General features: G+C 42.5%; 1 protein-coding gene across 1 annotated transcript in view; it reads left to right on the plus strand.

Moving 5' to 3' along the window:
* The first annotated feature begins 483 nt into the window (after positions 1 to 483).
* Positions 484 to 15,911, plus strand: part of AVL9 (AVL9 cell migration associated) — a 40,231-nt gene continuing 24,803 nt past the window's right edge. The window contains exons 1-3 of the mRNA XM_037385109.1: positions 484 to 697; positions 13,191 to 13,311; positions 15,546 to 15,631. Of these exons, the coding sequence (XP_037241006.1) occupies positions 605 to 697; positions 13,191 to 13,311; positions 15,546 to 15,631 (300 nt within the window). The 5' untranslated portion in view covers positions 484 to 604. The remainder of the gene's footprint in view (positions 698 to 13,190; positions 13,312 to 15,545; positions 15,632 to 15,911) is intronic.

The raw sequence follows: 15,911 nt of genomic DNA on the forward strand, positions 1-15,911 counted from the left end.
AGAAGAAGGAGAAGGCTTCGCTATTGCCCCCGCTCGCAGCCCCGCCGCGGCCGGCAGCAGCCGCGGGGTCCCCCTAGGGCACCCCGTGGGCAGCGCCGCCTGCGGGGGCCCAGGCCCGGCGGGAAGGACCCAGGCGAGGCGCGGTGGGCTGCCCCGGCCCGGGCGGCTCCATTGCTCGGCCGCGATGCGCCTTCCCGGCCGCGGGATGCGACAAAGCCGCGCTCCTCGGCTGCCCCCTCGGTGAGGCGAGCTCTGCTGGAGAGCTCCTCGCGCGCCGCGGCGGGAGCTGCGGGGCGGGAACTGAGGGGTGGGAACTGCAAGGCGGGAACTGAGGGGCGGGAACTGAGGGGCGGGAGCGGCACCGCCCCCCGCCCGCGGCCCAGGGCCGAGGCCGCCCTCTGAGGGGCCGGGCCGAGGCGAAACCCCGCCCCGGCGGTGGGGCGGGTGGGCGGTGCGGGCTGGGGGCGGTGCTGCCCGCCCCCGGCCGGGAGCTGCGGAAGCGCAGGCGGCCGGGGCTGCGTCCCTGTCGGCCCCGGGGCGGCGGGAGGCGGAGCGAGAGGCCGGGCACGGCGGCATCCTCCAGGGCGGCCATCGCCGCGGCTCCATGGAGAAGCGGGGTGCCCCGCCAGCCGCCCCCCCGCGGGGCCCGGTGCTGCACATCGTGGTGGTGGGTTTCCACCACAAGAAGGGCTGCCAGGTGAGGGGCGCGGGTGCCGCCCGCCTCCTCGCCCGCCGGCGGGTGCCCCGTGTCTCCCGCCTCCGCCGCGCTTCCTCCCTGCCCTTCCCCGCGTTCCCAGCCTGGCGGCGGGGCGGCCCGGCCCCGGCCCTGCGGGGAAGGCTTGAGCCCCGTGCAGGAGGCGGCGCGTCTGATGGGCCCGGGGGGGGCTTCGCTTTTGCTCCGGCGGGCCGGGTAAAGGAGCAGTTTGAAACCGGCGGGGCGCCGCGAACCGCGTCAGGGCCCCGCTTGGCCGCGGCCTCCCCCGTGGCTGGGCCGGGGGTTCCCTCCGGCAGGGGGGCGTGGGGCGGGGGCGGCCGGCCGGGCCCGTGACTCAGCCCGCTCCAGGCCGTTGGTGTTCACGGGGCTGCGTCCGTGACCGGCGCCCGCCCTGCGTGGCGCTGCAGCCGGCGGGCGAGGCGGGGCGAGGCGAGGGCCGGCGGGGTGAGCTCCCCGCCGCAGGCCTCCGCCGCGGCCCTGGGGGCGCCGGGCACCCCGGTCTCCTGCTGTGCCTGTTTAACGCGTTCAGACAGAGAACGAACAGGAGAACGATGTGTTTAACCTGTCTGCTGTTCTGCGGGCCTAGCCGGGCCGCACCGCGCCCACCTCCGTAGGTAATTCTGGTGCAAACAGCCCGGCGGCCCCGGGCGGTCAGTCGACCCTCGATTTAAGTTGCCTTTGCCTGTCTCTTCCCTTCCCTCATAAATCCTCCACTGCTTCGTGTGGCCTGTAAGGCAGAAGAATTTTATGTTGTGTATTTCCTAGATCATTATGCTCTGATTTTTTTTCTTTGAACACTTGAAGCAGGAGATGCTGCTGCCCCATTGGGCTGCGTGCACGGTTGCTTTGCCGTGACTGCAGCAGGTAGATGAGATGTTGGACTTGCAGTGAGTCTTTTTCCCTGGAGTGTTCTTAGTATTTACAAAACCTGCCAAAGCTATAATGAATGCAGTGGTGGTGGTTATACAAGAATTGGTCTGACAAGAACACGTTTCAGACAAGGGAGCAGAGAGTTAAATTAATATTGTGAACGGTGCAGGAAACAAAACAAGCACAGCATGGTAACGTGGAAAACAATTCCTCATACCGAAAGAGGCAGAAACGCAATAACTCATTGTATGCGTTCTTCCTTCTCTTTCTGAAAAATCTGCACAGTTTTGGAACGCATCCTTTCTCCTCAGGCTGGCTAGGGGCTCTTCACATGTGGATATTCACAGGATCAGTTCCCACAAAGGAATCTGTTCACCTAGGTTGCGAGGTTTGCATTATTTATCCAGCATTTTCTTGTTAAAAGACCATTAGGAAATAAGTGTTAGTTGGGTGTCTGTAGGAGGAAGAGTGCATTTTTCACCTCGCCTTTTTCTTGGCCTTTTGGAGAAGACATAGGTTGCAGACGAAAGTACGGGTGGCTTTTGTGGCTTCCGTTCATCTCTTGGGACCTGTTTCTTGTAACATTATGCTGTGTTGATGCAAAGCAAAAAAAAAAAACCCCAAACTACCAACCCCAAACAATAAATTAGTAGCAATGCATTTTATCTTGCTGCTAGTAAAATGTTTGTAGGAGTAAATTTTCAGATGTTCAAAATACATCTGAACCAAAGCTTGAGTCCTTAAGTATCTCAAGAAATGAGCTGGAGAAGTTTGAGGGGAAGGAGGTTGGGGAAGGGGACAGGGTAGCTGTGTCACAGGGAGAAGAACTGCAGGAATAGAATGACAGTTGGTAAAACCACAAACAGCCAGGCTTCCTAAGGGAAATCTAACCAGAAATCTGATTGTAAATATATTCTGCCTATGACTTGGCAGATTTGTTACTGAACTATAAAAAAAAGCATTGCCTAAAAGAACTGGAGGCAGGGAGCTGAGCCGCTATAGCCTAATGAGTTTGACTTTAGTAGTATGAGAGGCTCTAGAGAATTTTGGAACGAAAGAATTGATTAACAACATGAAGCTAAGTAGATTGAGTCCTACGGGCATGCACTAAAGATAGATCATGCTAGACTGACTTGTGTCTTTTATAAGAATAAATGATTGATTTACTCTTTCTGTAAAGGAAACATTGGCTCCAATCTGCCTGGAACTTGGTAAGGGATCACAGAGCACTACGCACACACGTGCACACACACGCAAAGAAAAGGTTTTATTTTAAGGTGGAGATACTGGAAAATTAGTACAAGAGCTGGTACGTGGGCAAGGAACAGTGTGAAGGAGAGGAAGCAGCAACAGATTTGTGTCAGAAGAGGAACTGCTGGTCTGAAAGGTGCTTGCGAGGGGTGTTTCTCAAGTCTGAATTTCGGACCCCGTAAGTGGCACTGACAGTTCTTGGGTAGTCTGTTTTCAAGGAAAATGTAGAAGAGCTTGCCTAGGTAGGCTAACAAAATGGATTTTGAGGCTATATTTATGAGAAGACTGTAAGCCACCCTTGCGAATACAGGAGCATTTTTCACTGTTCCTCTCCTGCCTCTTCACAAATAGAAAGCAGAGGCAGTTGTATGATAAGCCAGAACAGGGAACCAAGGTGACCAAAAAGTAAGCCTTGTTTTGGTGGGTTGGTTTTGAGCCACTTGGTTTGTGGGCTCTGTTTGCTTAGCAGACATCTGCAGATGACTAGTATGGGGATGGAAAAGAATGTCTCTTGAAAGTGGCAGCCTGGGACTTCTCTTTTTGGATGTCATGTTTGGTAACGGGCTTTGCAGTATTCATTGAACCACTGCATTAAGTGCAGTTGCATTCCAGGAGACTGTCAGAAAGTGAAAAATAAGGAGGAAAACCCAACCATTTAATCTAAAAGGCAGTGTTGACACACAAGTAGATGTGCACATGCCACACAGGAGAAACTCCTGAGTGCAGAAAAGCAAAGTCCAAAGCAGCTTTTACATGGCAGTAGTTCAGAGTGAATTTGGGGAGCTTAAGATCAAGAGATCATACAACTAGCCTACCAATTGTAACAGGAATTTACCTGGTTTGCCTGAGAAGGCTCCTTTTGGGTTCTGTGTTTCTGTCTCTGTTTTCTCTGTAGTCATACTAGGAAATGCACGTGGAGTTCTTAGGTGTTCTGAGAGATTTCTTGATGCTTGTCAGGCTCTACAGGACTCAAGTCATGAAAGCATTGGCTTATAAAGTGATAATAAGGGAAACCTGCCATAGAAGGGGTGTGATCTGTTTTGGAGTATCTGTAGCAGTTTGGCTCATCAGTGACTGCAGACCATTACTGGTCCAGCTCCTCCCTGGCTTTTGTTATGTTCTGTTGATCCCCTGCTTCAGTATAGGGTAAGACTTTGATTTTGGTGCTGTTTGCGCCCTTCTTCTGGAGTGGTTGACAGGAGATGCCTCAGCAGTTTTCAGGAGCTGTAGTAAGTGGATGGTGAATACAGAGCAAATAAAGGAAAGGGTTGAGGGTTTTTTTTTCAGAATTATGAAATGTTTTCTCTCGTTACAATAAGCAATAAAGCACTTAATTTACCTTACAGCATTTTATTTTTTGAAAACATTAAATGCTGTGGAAAGTCCTTATCTATCTTTATGATAGAGGTCTAGCAAAAACGTAACCTGAATGGAGCTTGACTAGTTAGATGCAAGCTGTGTGTTTGAAAACTACATGGAGATACCTTCACTTTATGGTGAAGGTGGAAGATGGAGAGTCATGAGGTTTAGTTCTCCACTAGTGATCCAGTGTGCTGTGATCCATTTGAGCTCTGCCTCCAAGCTTTATTTATATAGGGAGGCAGAGAGATAATAGTCTCTGAGGGTGTAGGAGGCTTAAAACACCAAGAGTACTCTAAAAATCACTCATTTTGATAGCAGAGTTAAAATGATTTATTCTAAAAGGAGAGGAAGGAAGGTTTCAGCGAAGCTGGAAAAACCTGGATGCAAGAGAGTTACACGCAAGTCTCTGTAAGCCCCCTGGCCGGTTGCTGAGGAAGCAGGTGGTCCATTGACTGCTGTACTGCCTGACCTGGCACAAGAATCCCCATCTTCTCTTGATGTTTTAAGGCTATTATATCTAAGTAAATACAGACCCTACATCACCACCAGGCAGGCCAAACATAATCTCACTTGAGTTGAGGCAAGGCCCAGCTTTTCGGCACTCAGTGTCCTGAGCTGTTCTGTAGATCACCTCTGACCTTCTGCAGTGGGTGACTGTTGCCTTGCCTATCATCTGAAGGGTTGGAATATACTCCAAATTGCTCCTGACTTTATTACGCATTTCTTACTGTGTTGTGGAAAAATTAAACTGTATGTAGGGGAGGAAATACTGTGTGGGTCATGGACAGCTCATGTGAGGGGTCACTTCTGTTTGCTTGGGATCCTTTAGAAAATAACAGCTGATCTTGTCCCACTTCTCTGTACATCAGTGGAGAATGACACTTCAGACTCACACAGACACGGGAGCAGGTAATTGTAAATACAGAAAGGTGTATCCCCATGGAATCCCAAAGTTTGTCCTAAGGATCTTTAAGGTACTTTAACTTTTTAATGTAAATGTGATCTTTGCTTTTTCCGAAGCACTGTCTGAGTGGCCTCTCTGTGTGGGTATGTTCTTGCATGGACAGTGTCTGAAGATCAATCCCCCTGTTTTGCCTGACCACTGATTTTTCTTCCTGGCATGCAAAGGAAAGTTAAGATCAGGAATGAACAGCTGATAGCTATGTTTTAGAGAAGAGCCTCAATATGATCTTTGAAAGGGAGGAATGCTCTTTAACCCTTCTTCCCTTCCTGTGTTTGTGCTCCTCCTGACATTTGAGAGCTTCAGTTACTGCAGCTCGGAAGCTAATGCTTGTTGTGATCTGCAGAGATCAGCATGTAACTTGGCCTGAGCAATCCGTGCACGTGGCCTTTTTTCACTCATGCCTAGAGACCGTATGAGGGCTCAAGAGGAATGTGTCCAAGCAGGATTGTTGGCAAATTGGGCTTGACTTTGTTTGCAGAATTAGCAGGTGTCTACGGAATGAGTGAGGTCAGTCTGGTTTCTTTATCAACTCTTTTGAGAACTTGCCTACATTTTCAGATCTCCTGCGCCCTCGATTGTAGCACTTGCTTTCGAGAGGGAAATACTGTAGCTGCTGTCTTCAGTAGATTCCATGGGCAGCCTTTCTGAGGCATCTTTCTTTTCTTTCGTTAATGGAAACACCTCTAGTCTGTCTCAGTCCCCACTTGTTTGCTGTCTTTCTTCTAAGAATCTGCTTTACTGGAGAATTACTTTTTTCTCTTCTTGATCTTTGTCAGCCCAGCGGTTGCTGCGATTCTATTAGATGTGCTTGATGCTCTTCACCATGTAAGTGTATGCTTTGTTGCCTTTAAAGTCCTTGTGTCTTTGTTTTGGGGCGCACGGTAGGCAGGTATTACACAATAGGTAATCTTCTCTAGTGGTTAAGCAAGATCTTGTTATAGGAAGAACAGAAACAAAAAATACCTTGACAAGGAACTAGGCTGGAATCAAGCCAAAGTGCTTTGTCCCTGGCTTTATTGATGATAACGTGTAGACATTAGCACAATTTCTTTGGGCTTTTTTCCCCCGTTTGTGATAATATTATTTAAGCTCTTTAAAGGACCTTTATGAACATGAAATCTCTTGAAGTTAATCATAACATAGGGTATCAAAGATTAGCATGTTGTCTACAATATGTGGATTTGCTTGTGTTAAATAGGTTGAAACTTTGAAAGAAGCTTTTATTAGAGAGGCTACTCAAATTAGTGTGGGATGCTAATTGTTTTAAATACACAATGCATTGCTGAGTACACCCTTAGTTGTTGCCTCATGCTTCCATGAGCAATACCACAGATTCTTATCTCTTCTGTGGAATTGATTTGCATGTCTATGTAATCCACTTGCTTATTGTATTTTGTGTTCATTGTTCAAGAACTCCCAGGTATGGTGGATTTTTGTTTGCTTTGTATCTTTGTTTAGTTTTTCAAGCTTCGAAGAGGTTATGTTTTGATAATCTTGAAGTTGCTTCCTTGAAGTCCCAGACAGGAGGTATTTCTTTGAAGGATTCCATACTGGATATTTTCTCCATAATTGTCCTGATGTTTGAATTGAGAGAAGGTTCCTAAATACCTGTTTGCAGTTATCTAACGCTTCCCATAGTCATCATCATTAACTTTCCTGTTAGGATCTGTCTGTTCTTTGTATGTGTCATAACATCCAAGTAGTTTACTTAAACCCTCCGTACCAGGAATCTTGACCTTTCTCTTGAATAAATGAATGCTAAATCAGTAAAATATGTATTTCTTTACCTCTGTTGCTATCTATTACTATGTTATCTACCTATTTCAGAATGCTTTCAAATAGTAACTCAGGTTGTCAGCACTTTCATACAAAGTGGCAATGTTATTTACATACGTATAGAATAGAGGGAGGTTCAAAGCTGTAAAGTCACTGAACAGAGGTCATCCTATTGGAGTAAATGGAACTTGCAAGTCTCAACTTTGTGTTCCCTGTCCTGATAATTGACTTTACCTTATGACAGGTACTTTAAAGTGTGCCTACAGTCCTGGTGCTTCGTTTTCCTAGGAAAAGGGGGATCCGTTGTACCACTGGACATCTCTGCCAGCCTGCGTGATCTCCTTCCCATTGGGAACCAGGACATGCAGCAGAGCTGGGGAAAGAATGCACGTATCGTGTGTGATGAGGTCAGGGTGCTGTCCTGAGGGAGAGGAAATGCCACCAGTCCCTGTAGCTGGGTGTATCCATTGAGAGCCGATGGGTGCAGCAGCTTGTGTGGGAGAAAACCTGGCTGCCATTGACCCCAGCCTCTGTTAGTTGCTGTGATGGGCAGGTATCAGTTAGGAGTAGAGCTGAGGGTTGCCCTCTCTTGTTTCGTTGAGGAAGCTGCCCTCTGTGGTACCTTGTGTCTTCTTGAGAGTTCATCTTAGGTGAATTCTACCTTATTGTCTGTAAGACCATGATTTGTTTTGAGGGCACAGAGTTCCGTAGCAAGTCCCCTAGGCTGGAATAGTTGTATTATATTCCTGTTTTGGGGGGAGTGTGGCGGGTCTTTTTTGTTTGTTATTTACTTTCTTTGAGGTGACCTATATGAGCAGAAGTTCCAAAGCATAGGATTTGTGTCTGACTTGATCTGTATGATGATAAAGTGTTAAGTAATTAGAAAGAGTGTCTGCAATGCATGCTAGCGTGACTTTGAAAACAGATAAAAGGTTTCAGTGTTTCAGATTATTTTATCTTTTCAGGGCCTAAGAGTCAAAACTTTAGTAACCTAGAGTTTTCGAAGCAAACTTGAATGGTTATTTGGTGCATCTGTAGCAATACGAATGGTGTCTTAGAACTTGTGTAAGTGGCTGCTCTATAGCTTTAGTGATATGGGAATGTGAGGAAGTTGCAGTTACAGGAACTGGAAGGATAGGAAAGACTGTGCCCTACCTCTTTGTGTGCATTCAGTGGATTTTAAAATATATAAATATGTATCATACATTTATTTACACATTTTTCTATAAATACATATGTGCATTGTACATAGTTATTATACACATATGTATTTATCTAAATGTGTAACATTTAAAAATCTTTTGTTAGAGGTCATTATATTACTGCGTAGGCATTATTGTTACACGGATGGGCTCCTCAACTTGTAGATCCTGATCTGTTGGTTCTGTCATACAACAATGGGGAAAGTTTGTCATTTAAATCTGATAAATTGTGATTTAAATAATAAATTGTTACCAGTGCTGAAAGACTAACAGCGTTCTTAGATTTTAATTTGGCTGCATGCTGCAGTTGTTATGGTGATTCAGATAACATCATTGGTGTGCTGGTTTTCTCTGGATCTGGCTATGCTAGGACTAATATATCAAGAAAACTTCTTTCAAAAAAACCCTTACTTTGAGTGAAGAACAAATGCTGACTTACTTGAAATGAAGGATCAAGTTTTAGGTGTAATTTTAATCTCTTGAGGTTTTTTCGCCACTGCTGCTTATCATGATACTCATAATCCTTCTGCTTTTCTTTCTTAAATGAGAGAGGAAGAGTCGGTATCCTCAAAGTGAAATGTACTGAAATAATTTATGAAGGGAAAAGTTTTTCTGAATAGGAATGTAATGAGTGAATTTTGCTGTTCTGCTTTTCTTCATTTGAAGCAATTACTCTACCTGTTTGTGCAGTAGCAGCAATGGGAGAGATCATCATAGCAGTTCTTCAGATAATGGAATGGGTTTGCTCCCTGTAAATTAGATTCTTCAACTTACTGAAAGCATCCTTAGTCCTTAATTTTTTTAGAGATCTGAGACTAAATCCTCTTTCCATTGAACCAGTTGAAAAACTTATTTGGGTCTGGATTTTTTTTCATTTCTAGTCTGAAGAGAAATGTTCCAAAATACCTATATTTAAGAGGAGAGCTTGTATTGTGACTGTGCTGAGTAAGAGGGTTTAAATTTTAAGTGGAGTGGTTCAAATATGATAGTAGATGGAGTGGGGAGGATGGGGAGTTTATACTGACTTGTTAGCACATTTGAAATTATAACTGTTCAGTGTTCAGTGAGGATCTTACTGTGATTGCTAACACTTAATGCTTTTCACAGATAAGGAAACAACCTTACCCGAGTATAAAGTTTACTAGACATTAATGCCAAATACCTGCCTGATGTTTGAGTGTGATAGTTTAGGTGGGCATGCACATATGTCTTGGACATTCCTCTTTTATCATTGTCCTTTTTTTTAACCTCTTCTGATTGTGCACTTGTAATTTAGTAGAAGAGAGTATCAATTTGTTTCTTTAAAGAAAAACTGTCATGTTCCTAAATGCGGGAACTGAAATACATTTTTTCCTTGCCTGCACTTCCCTTTTCATACTGTGAGTTAATGAAAGTCCAGTAAATTAATTCTGGCTAGGAAGCACCTTAAAAGACAAGGAATCAAAGCAGATTGCCTAGACTGGTTTTTTTATTCCACAAATAAGATAGAACTGTGTATCAGTGTTTTGCATCCAAACTGTTGGATTCAGTACAAACTGCATACAAAAGGTTAGTTAACACAGCAGAATTACAGAAAAGTAAAAATGTTAGTTCCAGAAATTCAGTTGTACTTCAGCCTAGGGAGAATTTAAAAATTACATATTATTTTAACTTGTAATCCACAAGAACTTAAATACTTTGTGTTGTGAAAAGCAGTTATTTATTTCTCCAGTAAATCACAACACAGTATTCTATATTCATTTTAGCTCTGAAATCCATCAAGATCTGTCTCCTTACAGAACAAGGCAATCTGAACAGGCAGAAAGCATTGCCATCAAAACCCCTTGACAGGCAATAATTAATATTTCCAGCTCTAATGATCCTTGATACTTGGAAGAATAAGGTGTGGATATTCTAGTTCATGTTTTATGTAGTTTATTCTGAAGTTGCTGAGGAGTTCATATTTGAATTTGAGTTTCATTTTGTTAAGGAGTTATCTTTAATTCACTTGGAGACCCAAAAAAACCTGTAAAATCTGCTTTGGCAGTCAGCTCTGAACATTTGCATGTATTTTTTTGTTCCTATTGAACTTTATATAATACTTTGTCTTTTTCCGTGAAAGGATTCCTAACTGCAATTGATGTAAGTCTGCAAATTGCACTGTAGACATTCAGCTAGATCTTCTAGACATCCATGTCTAGAAGATGGGGAACAGTTAGGGTGAGTTCTGCCTGCATTAATTCAGTTATCTGCAAGTTCGAAGTCTGAGCTAGCTCTCTTCAGAGGGGATAGAAAGAAACAGATCAGATGAATCACCCCCTGCAGGTGTCTGTTTTCTCTGACTATGCAGAACGCTTAGGAAGCTGGCTTGGAGATCTTGCTTTTTGACATGTCAGCTGTCACGAATCCCACCTGCAGTGACTGCTTGTGAAAAAGTTTGACTTAACTCTTTGAAATAAAATCACTGGGAACCCTTGATGTCAGAGGAGGGGTGGAAGGAAGTTCTCTGGGGCACTGCATGCTGTCCTTGCTGTTGGACTGTCCTTTTTCTTTTTCCTGCTGTTATTTCCATCCTTTCAGCCTCCACAATATGAGGTGGGACTTCTACAAGCAGCAATCTGTTAAACTGCACAGATGCGATTCCTTCTTAGAAAGCAGGCTACTTCCTACATGGATCCTCCTGGGGGCAGGGAATAGTGTGTCATAATGTAGATCAGGCTGTCATAAAGTGTATCTGTAAAATAGATTATTTAGGGCCACTGAAGCAATCTTAATTCTGCTTTATCTGAGTTTTGTGATTGTTTCTTGGTTATACACACACATGCGTACAGAAATTTCTGTATTAGAACACATTTTTGAAAGAGGCAGACCAATAGACAAGATTTATCATCAGTGTCACAACACCTGTTCAGTTTGTTGAATTTGGAACAATTGGAGCCTGCAGAAATCCCTGTTGCTGGGAGTATCTGATGGCAGTTGAGGTGTTGATAGGTAGTTCTTGTGAGCTAGAAGAAAGTAGTAGTTCAGCAAATTTGAAGAACACTCAAGCCAGATTTCTCAGCTTTATCCTGGACTTTAAAAAGGACTATTCCTTAGTGAAGACATGGTTTTCATATAGGTTGAATTGTTCTACCCTTCCTTTCCTTAAATATGTCTTCTAATTCATTATTTTGGTTGGAATGCAAAATAAAATTGTAATTCTGTAAGTGCTTGGAAGCAGTTATGTGTTAGGTCCTTACAGCATTTCCCTATTAGGAATGATGCTTTGAAGGTATTCACTGAAGACTAAGAAACCCAGGGTTTCCTCTGAATTAGATATAAAGAAGCTCCTGCAGAGGGTGAGTTGGAACCCCTCTATGTTGGTCGTGCAGTGAAATAAAATAACTGATTCAGAACATGAGTGCAGATGCTCCTTGACTATTTATGTTTTAAAACTGAAGGAACTGTGCTGTATTTTATTGCAAAGGTTATTCTTCCTGCAAGGATCCAGTAGTAATTCTGTAAACTGTTTTCAGCCAGCTAGTTTTAATCTGGACAGCATCAAATTGTATGATATAATCCTCTTCTATATTGCAGATTTTTACATGAAGCTTCTAACATTTTAGTTTTCTTACAATCTCTGATTTGAAAAGGACAGCAAGGAATTCTCAGGATTTGTGTGTGTACTAAATGGCAGGTAGTTTCTCTGTTCCTTGGATGGGTGCTAATTCCAGTGTTTGCCTCTCCTTTGGAAGTCAGGTGCACTTCTGTTTTGCTTAATGGCATATTTTGTTTAAAAGACACTATGGATTCTTGATAACTACAAAGGGTCTGGATTCCATCTTCCTTCCCCTGCCAAAATTAATCCTTTTTCTATTGCATGCATTTTTTTCCACCTCCTTGCATAATTATTCTTTGTAGGTTACTTAGCTTTAGCTCAGTGCTTTGGTCTTTCACCAGACTATTTTTTTGTGGATATTTTCAAGATCTGTTTTATAACACGAGGAATAAGAAAACATGAAATTGGTACAGCAAGTAGCAAGGCTGATTTCTTGCAGGGTTTTCTTGTCCTTCGTGCTTTTCTCCAAGATAGCAACAGTTGTGGGAAGAGAGACACCATGTGTTAAGGTGAAGAATTTCACTTTTCTTGATTTATTTCCCATTACTTCTTCAGGACTCTCAATCCTTTACAGCGTTTTTTGTTTTATCATCCCTCAAATGTCAAGATTTTCTGTATGCTTGCTTTGTCATGCTTTTTTATTTTCCATGTGTATATTTTCAAAATCACTAGTTTTATAGCAAAATGTCCTTCAAGAGAAGGTGCAGTATATTTAAACAGTTTCTTTTACTGATAAACTTCTGTTTGGATTCTGTTCAGTAATTTAAGAAAAGCACGTCTGGAAAAAAAGAGCGGGTGAAAGTGGCTGGAAACCCAGAGGGGTCTCCATAGGAAAAGATGATGATAGTATCGTGAAGATGCTGATCATGGGGATCTGTGGCAGACGTGTAGCGTAGTGTGAGGAATAGAAAGGTTGTCCCTGTTTCTAGGGAAAATAGGTAAATGGCAAATAAATGAAAGGTGAAATTGAAAGGCAAAATTGAAAAGCAGGATTTCTTGGGGAAAAGAAATGGAGGTACTTTAGGCAACATGTAGAAGGCATTACAGTAAACGACATAAAAATATTGGAAAGTGGTATTTTGCTGTTAGTATAGCTTCTGAGATTATTTGGCATCCAGTAGGGTAGAATAGAGGCTTGCATGTGTTAGTGTTACCTAGTCACGAGCATTTGAGGGGCTGATAAGCCAAATCTGATTTCAGGATTGAAATTTGCTTGAAAATCTGTTTCATATTTCTCATGAAGAAAGGCTGGATGGAAGCACTGTAGAAATCAAATCTGCCCAGGGCCTGTCAGTTAGATTACATGTGAGACAGCCTGTGGGTGCTTTGGAGGATGAGACAAGGAATGCTGGTAGGAAGAACTTTGTTTCATAGCATTGTGAAGGAAAAGGTGTGAGGCTGAATCAGAGGCTTGCTTGTTTGGTAACAGTAATGTATTCTCTCTCTGTCTTCCTTCTGGTTTTGTTTGTTTAGGTTGAATTTTCCTATCCTCCCCTAAAGCCTGGAGAAGGACACGACAGCCACAGTTTGCCAGAGGAATGGAAATACTTGCCATTTCTCGCCTTACCAGATGGTGCTCACAACTATCAGGAAGGTAAGAAACAAGAGGGAAATTTATATGTACTACTTCTGCTGCAACCAAAATAAAAATCCTGATATCTGAACAGTTGATCAATGAGTCATTTCACTATTAGACTTCTTGTACTTCTGTTTAAGCTGCAAAATACGTTGGCAGTGATATGTTGTTTCAGAGTTTAAAGTGAAAGTAGATCATAAATGTGTTCCCTCCTACATCAAGAAATCAGATGTCAATAAAAGCTCAAGGGTTACATATCACTTCCCTGTAGTCCTAGTGAAAAAACAAGGCTTTCTCAGAAGTTCTTTGAAGGAGGAATAAAGTCTTGAGTAAAACCTAACTGAGTTTTGAGGTAAAGGAAAAAGGAAATTCTAAAATTCAGCCTTGTAATGTGTGTAGTCATTATGATTTTACTTTTTTCCCCTCCAATTTAGAGAGTCTTAGAATGACCAATGAATCATTCAGTGTCTGTAGAATGACATGTTCAAAAGCACCAAATGTAAAGGGCAGGAACAGAAGCTTTAGTGTATTTGTCAGCAGAATGAAGATAGAATGATTCCTTTACCACATAGTTACCAACAAGTCCACTGCAGTTACTTTTTTTGTTTGTTTGTTTACTGATGCATTTATTTCTGTGTTTATTTGACAGCAGGTAAGTTCATCACTATGACATTTATATGCATGTTCAGTTGTTGCATCTTTTTTTTTGCAGAGCAAAGAACAAGGAAGTCATTTAAAAAAGCAAAATCACAGAAACCCCTTAACTACTTTTAATAAGTTTTGGGGTTTTTTTTAAACTTATGTACTTAGTTTCCTAATTTTCCAGCTTCCAGAGACCTCGTTTGGAAGTAAAGGAAGTCATATCAAAATAGTCCCCCTCCTAGCAGCAGTAAGAGTCTCTCTGACTCTGCTCCAGGTCATGATTTTTGTTCCATTTCTGTGTTGTTGAAGTAGGCTACGTTCAAAGCTAGGAAAATCATAATGCAGCTGCACTTACCTGTTCTCTCTTGGCTCAGTACCATCCCAGTTAATGTTCAACTTTGAGCATTTTTATTGCTGCCTTAAAAGATTAACAATGTGTATTTGTTGGTAAGGAAAAAAAAAAAGGACTTGCGACAAAACTGATATATATCATTGTTTTGTAGGCAAGAATACACATGAACTTGAAACAGGGAAATATGTTTCAGGTAATAGTTATGTTACAGTGAATGTAACTTTATTAGAGAGCTATTTTTTGAGTTTCAAACTAAAACCCACTGATAGTTGCATTTTTGCAAAGAGGATGACTTGGTATAGGAAATAGCCTTAATTTAAGGCTAATACACTAGGTGATTTCCATAATATAATGGAGCTTGTTCAAAGCAGTAATAGACTTAATGCGTACGGGACTGTCTGTTCTGTTCATTTTGTTACTACGAAGCAAACAAAAAATTAATGGTTGATTTCAAAACAGATTTCAGTCATGTTTTGAAAGGTAGTGGTAGTCATAATGCCCTCCCCTTAAGATCTAGCAACTCTTTCAGTAGTAGCAAGTGCATGTGTGTATGTATGTGTATATATATCTCAAAAAGCTTTTCTCTTGTCATATTTTACAGTGATTTTTTTTTCTTTCATGTCACACTTGCACAGAGACAATAATTAATTTGTGTGATACTAAGATTCACAAATCCTTTATGTTAGCGTAGTGGTGCTGGTGCACTACCACCTTGGCAGTGGTAGCAGCTACTCTAATCTTTTTGGTGTATATGTCCTCCTTGGTGTGTGTTTGTTGGTGGGGTTTTTTTTCCCTATCTTAATTACATTTACTTTCTTAATGGCATCACACTCTAGTTGTTCACCTTGCCTCATAGTACTTTGTCTTTCCTTCTCTGTGCTGAATTGGAAAAGCAGCATGCCTGTGGGTTTCAGTGGTGCCTCTGCTGTCAGTAGCTGCATCCGAGGACCTGTCAGTGGGCTTATAGGAACCTGGTTACGCTAAACATGAGGCTCTTGTCAGAACATACATATTAGCACAGCTGGAGATTCTTCCACAAAGCATCTTGCATTTGGAAACATTTGGGTGCGGGCATAGCTTTACAAGTGATTTTCTTTGGTTTTTGGTTTGGTTTTTGGTGTTTTTTTTAAGAATCAGAAAGTCAGCGTGTACCAGTATTTTCAGCAGTAATTTATTATTTTTTTTTACAAATTATGCTGAAAATAAAAGCACTGAATTCTTGTTAGTGACTTACGAAACCATCTTTTCTTTTTCGTAGATACTGTGTTTTTCCATTTGCCACCAAGATGTGGGGATCGAACCACAGTGTATGGCGTCTCTTGCTATAGGCAAATTGAAGCAAAGGTAAATTTTCAAGTTGTGAATTTGAAATAATAGGCTTGATGAATTAACAGCCCTAAAATTCAGTGGTTTGCATTACACCAACAGCAAACTGCGTGATTTTTTTATGAGTTTACATTCAAAATCCATGAAAATATGCACACTGGGAGCTCAGAACTTGAGAACTATTTCTTTCCCTTAGGTCAGCAGCCATATTGTGATCTTTTGAAGTGTTCAAGGCAATTGAAAAATATGTTTTGGTTCTTGAACGTTAATCCAGGCATCAGCACCAAGTGGCAGAATG

The sequence above is a fragment of the Falco rusticolus genome, chromosome 4 (assembly GCF_015220075.1).
Source record: "Falco rusticolus isolate bFalRus1 chromosome 4, bFalRus1.pri, whole genome shotgun sequence".
NCBI classification, from domain to species: Eukaryota; Metazoa; Chordata; class Aves; order Falconiformes; family Falconidae; genus Falco; species Falco rusticolus.